Source organism: Limulus polyphemus, unplaced genomic scaffold (assembly GCF_000517525.1).
Source record: "Limulus polyphemus unplaced genomic scaffold, Limulus_polyphemus-2.1.2 Scaffold12303, whole genome shotgun sequence".
NCBI lineage: Eukaryota > Metazoa > Arthropoda > Merostomata > Xiphosura > Limulidae > Limulus > Limulus polyphemus.
Window position 1 is genome coordinate 8,676 of NW_013677913.1, and position 1,543 is coordinate 10,218.

General features: G+C 32.0%; 1 protein-coding gene across 2 annotated transcripts in view; it reads left to right on the forward strand.

Moving 5' to 3' along the window:
* LOC106476964 (vascular endothelial growth factor A-like) overlaps window positions 1–1,543 on the forward strand; it is a 10,742-nt gene that overhangs the window by 6,835 nt on the left and 2,364 nt on the right. The window contains exons 3-4 of one of the 2 annotated variants that reach the window (XM_013937577.2): window positions 105–397; window positions 1,161–1,372. In XM_013937577.2, the coding sequence (XP_013793031.2) occupies window positions 105–397; window positions 1,161–1,209 (342 nt within the window). In that variant the 3' untranslated portion in view covers window positions 1,210–1,372. Of the gene's footprint in view, window positions 1–104; window positions 398–1,160; window positions 1,373–1,543 lie in introns of those variants that run through there. The other variant, XM_022380692.1, reaches the window with a different exon arrangement.

Below are 1,543 nucleotides of genomic sequence, written 5' to 3' on the forward strand. Positions count from 1 at the left end.
GATACTATAAAAACGTACTAGAATTTGATGAAACTATAAAAACATACTAGAATTTGATGAAACTATAAAACATAGGTCTTTGTTATGTTGGCATATTATGACAGGTATTGAAGGCCAGGTATCCTGAAGTTGGCGCTGAAATGTTCCAGTTTCAGAATTTTGAAGTAATAGGCATAGAGAAACATGACAAATGTTCGTGTGAATGTAAACAGAAGCCGTCTGACTGTACAAACTTACAAACGTACCAGCACAACCTGTGTCAGTGTGTTTGTATCAACTCAAATATAGCTGGAACCTGTACCAACAAACAGATCTGGGATTCAAGAGACTGTGCCTGCAAATGTAAAAACTCGACAGATTGCTCCACAGGGAATTTCTTCAACCACCAAACATGCAGGTAAGATACTCTTCAACATTGCTACATCTCAACCATCAAACTTACAGGTAATATACTCTTCAACATCACTACATCTCAACCATCACATTTAAGGCTAAGATACTCTTCAATATCACTACATCTCAACCATCAAACTTACAGGTAAGATACTCTTCAATATCACTACATCTCAACCATCAAACTGTTAGGTAAGATACTTTTCAATATCACTACATCTCAACCATCAAACTTACAGGTAAGATACTCTTCAATATCACTACATCTCAACCATCAAACTTACAGGTAAGATACTTTTCAATATCACTACATCTCAACCATCAAACTTACAGGTAAGATACTCTTCATATCACTACATCTCAACCATCAAACTGTTAGGTAAGATACTTTTCAGTATCAATACATCTCAACCATCAGACTTACAGGTAAGATACTCTTCAATATCACTACATTTCAACCATCAAACTTTTAGGTAAGATACTCTTCAGTATCACTACATTTCAACCATCAAACTTACAGGTAAGATACTCTTCAACATCACTGCATCTCAACTATCAAAGATGCTTTTCAGTGTACTTACATCTCAACCTACCTTTACATCTGTATGCTTTTATATTCTAAATCATAAAATTTATAAAAGTTTAACATATTTTTTGTTTTTAAGCTTATTGCAATAAACATATTATTTAATTTGTGAAGTTTTAAACAACATATATTAAGTTCTTTCTACATGTATTGACTGAAACATTTATATATTCTTTTACAGGTGTGAAAGTTTTGTCATTAGCCGAATAGCATCATCAAACTTTCGTTAACTTTACAATGGATGCTTCTAGATTTTATGACATGTTTATGTAACCAAACTATTGTTCTATCTACAATTTCCACTATAATAAAAAATTTATACTAATTCGTTACTTTAAAAATGACTTGTCCAATAAGTTTTTGGTTTCCAATAAAGAGTCTTGTTTACCAACATTTTATTTTTTAATAATCTATTAATAGAGTACTCAATGTACAGTTACATAATATACTAACTGGAGCTAGTTTCTTGTAACAGTAATACCTGTCTAGCTATGAACTATACTAACAGGAGCTAGTTTCTTGTAACAGTAATACCTGTCTAGCTATGAACTATACTAACTGGAG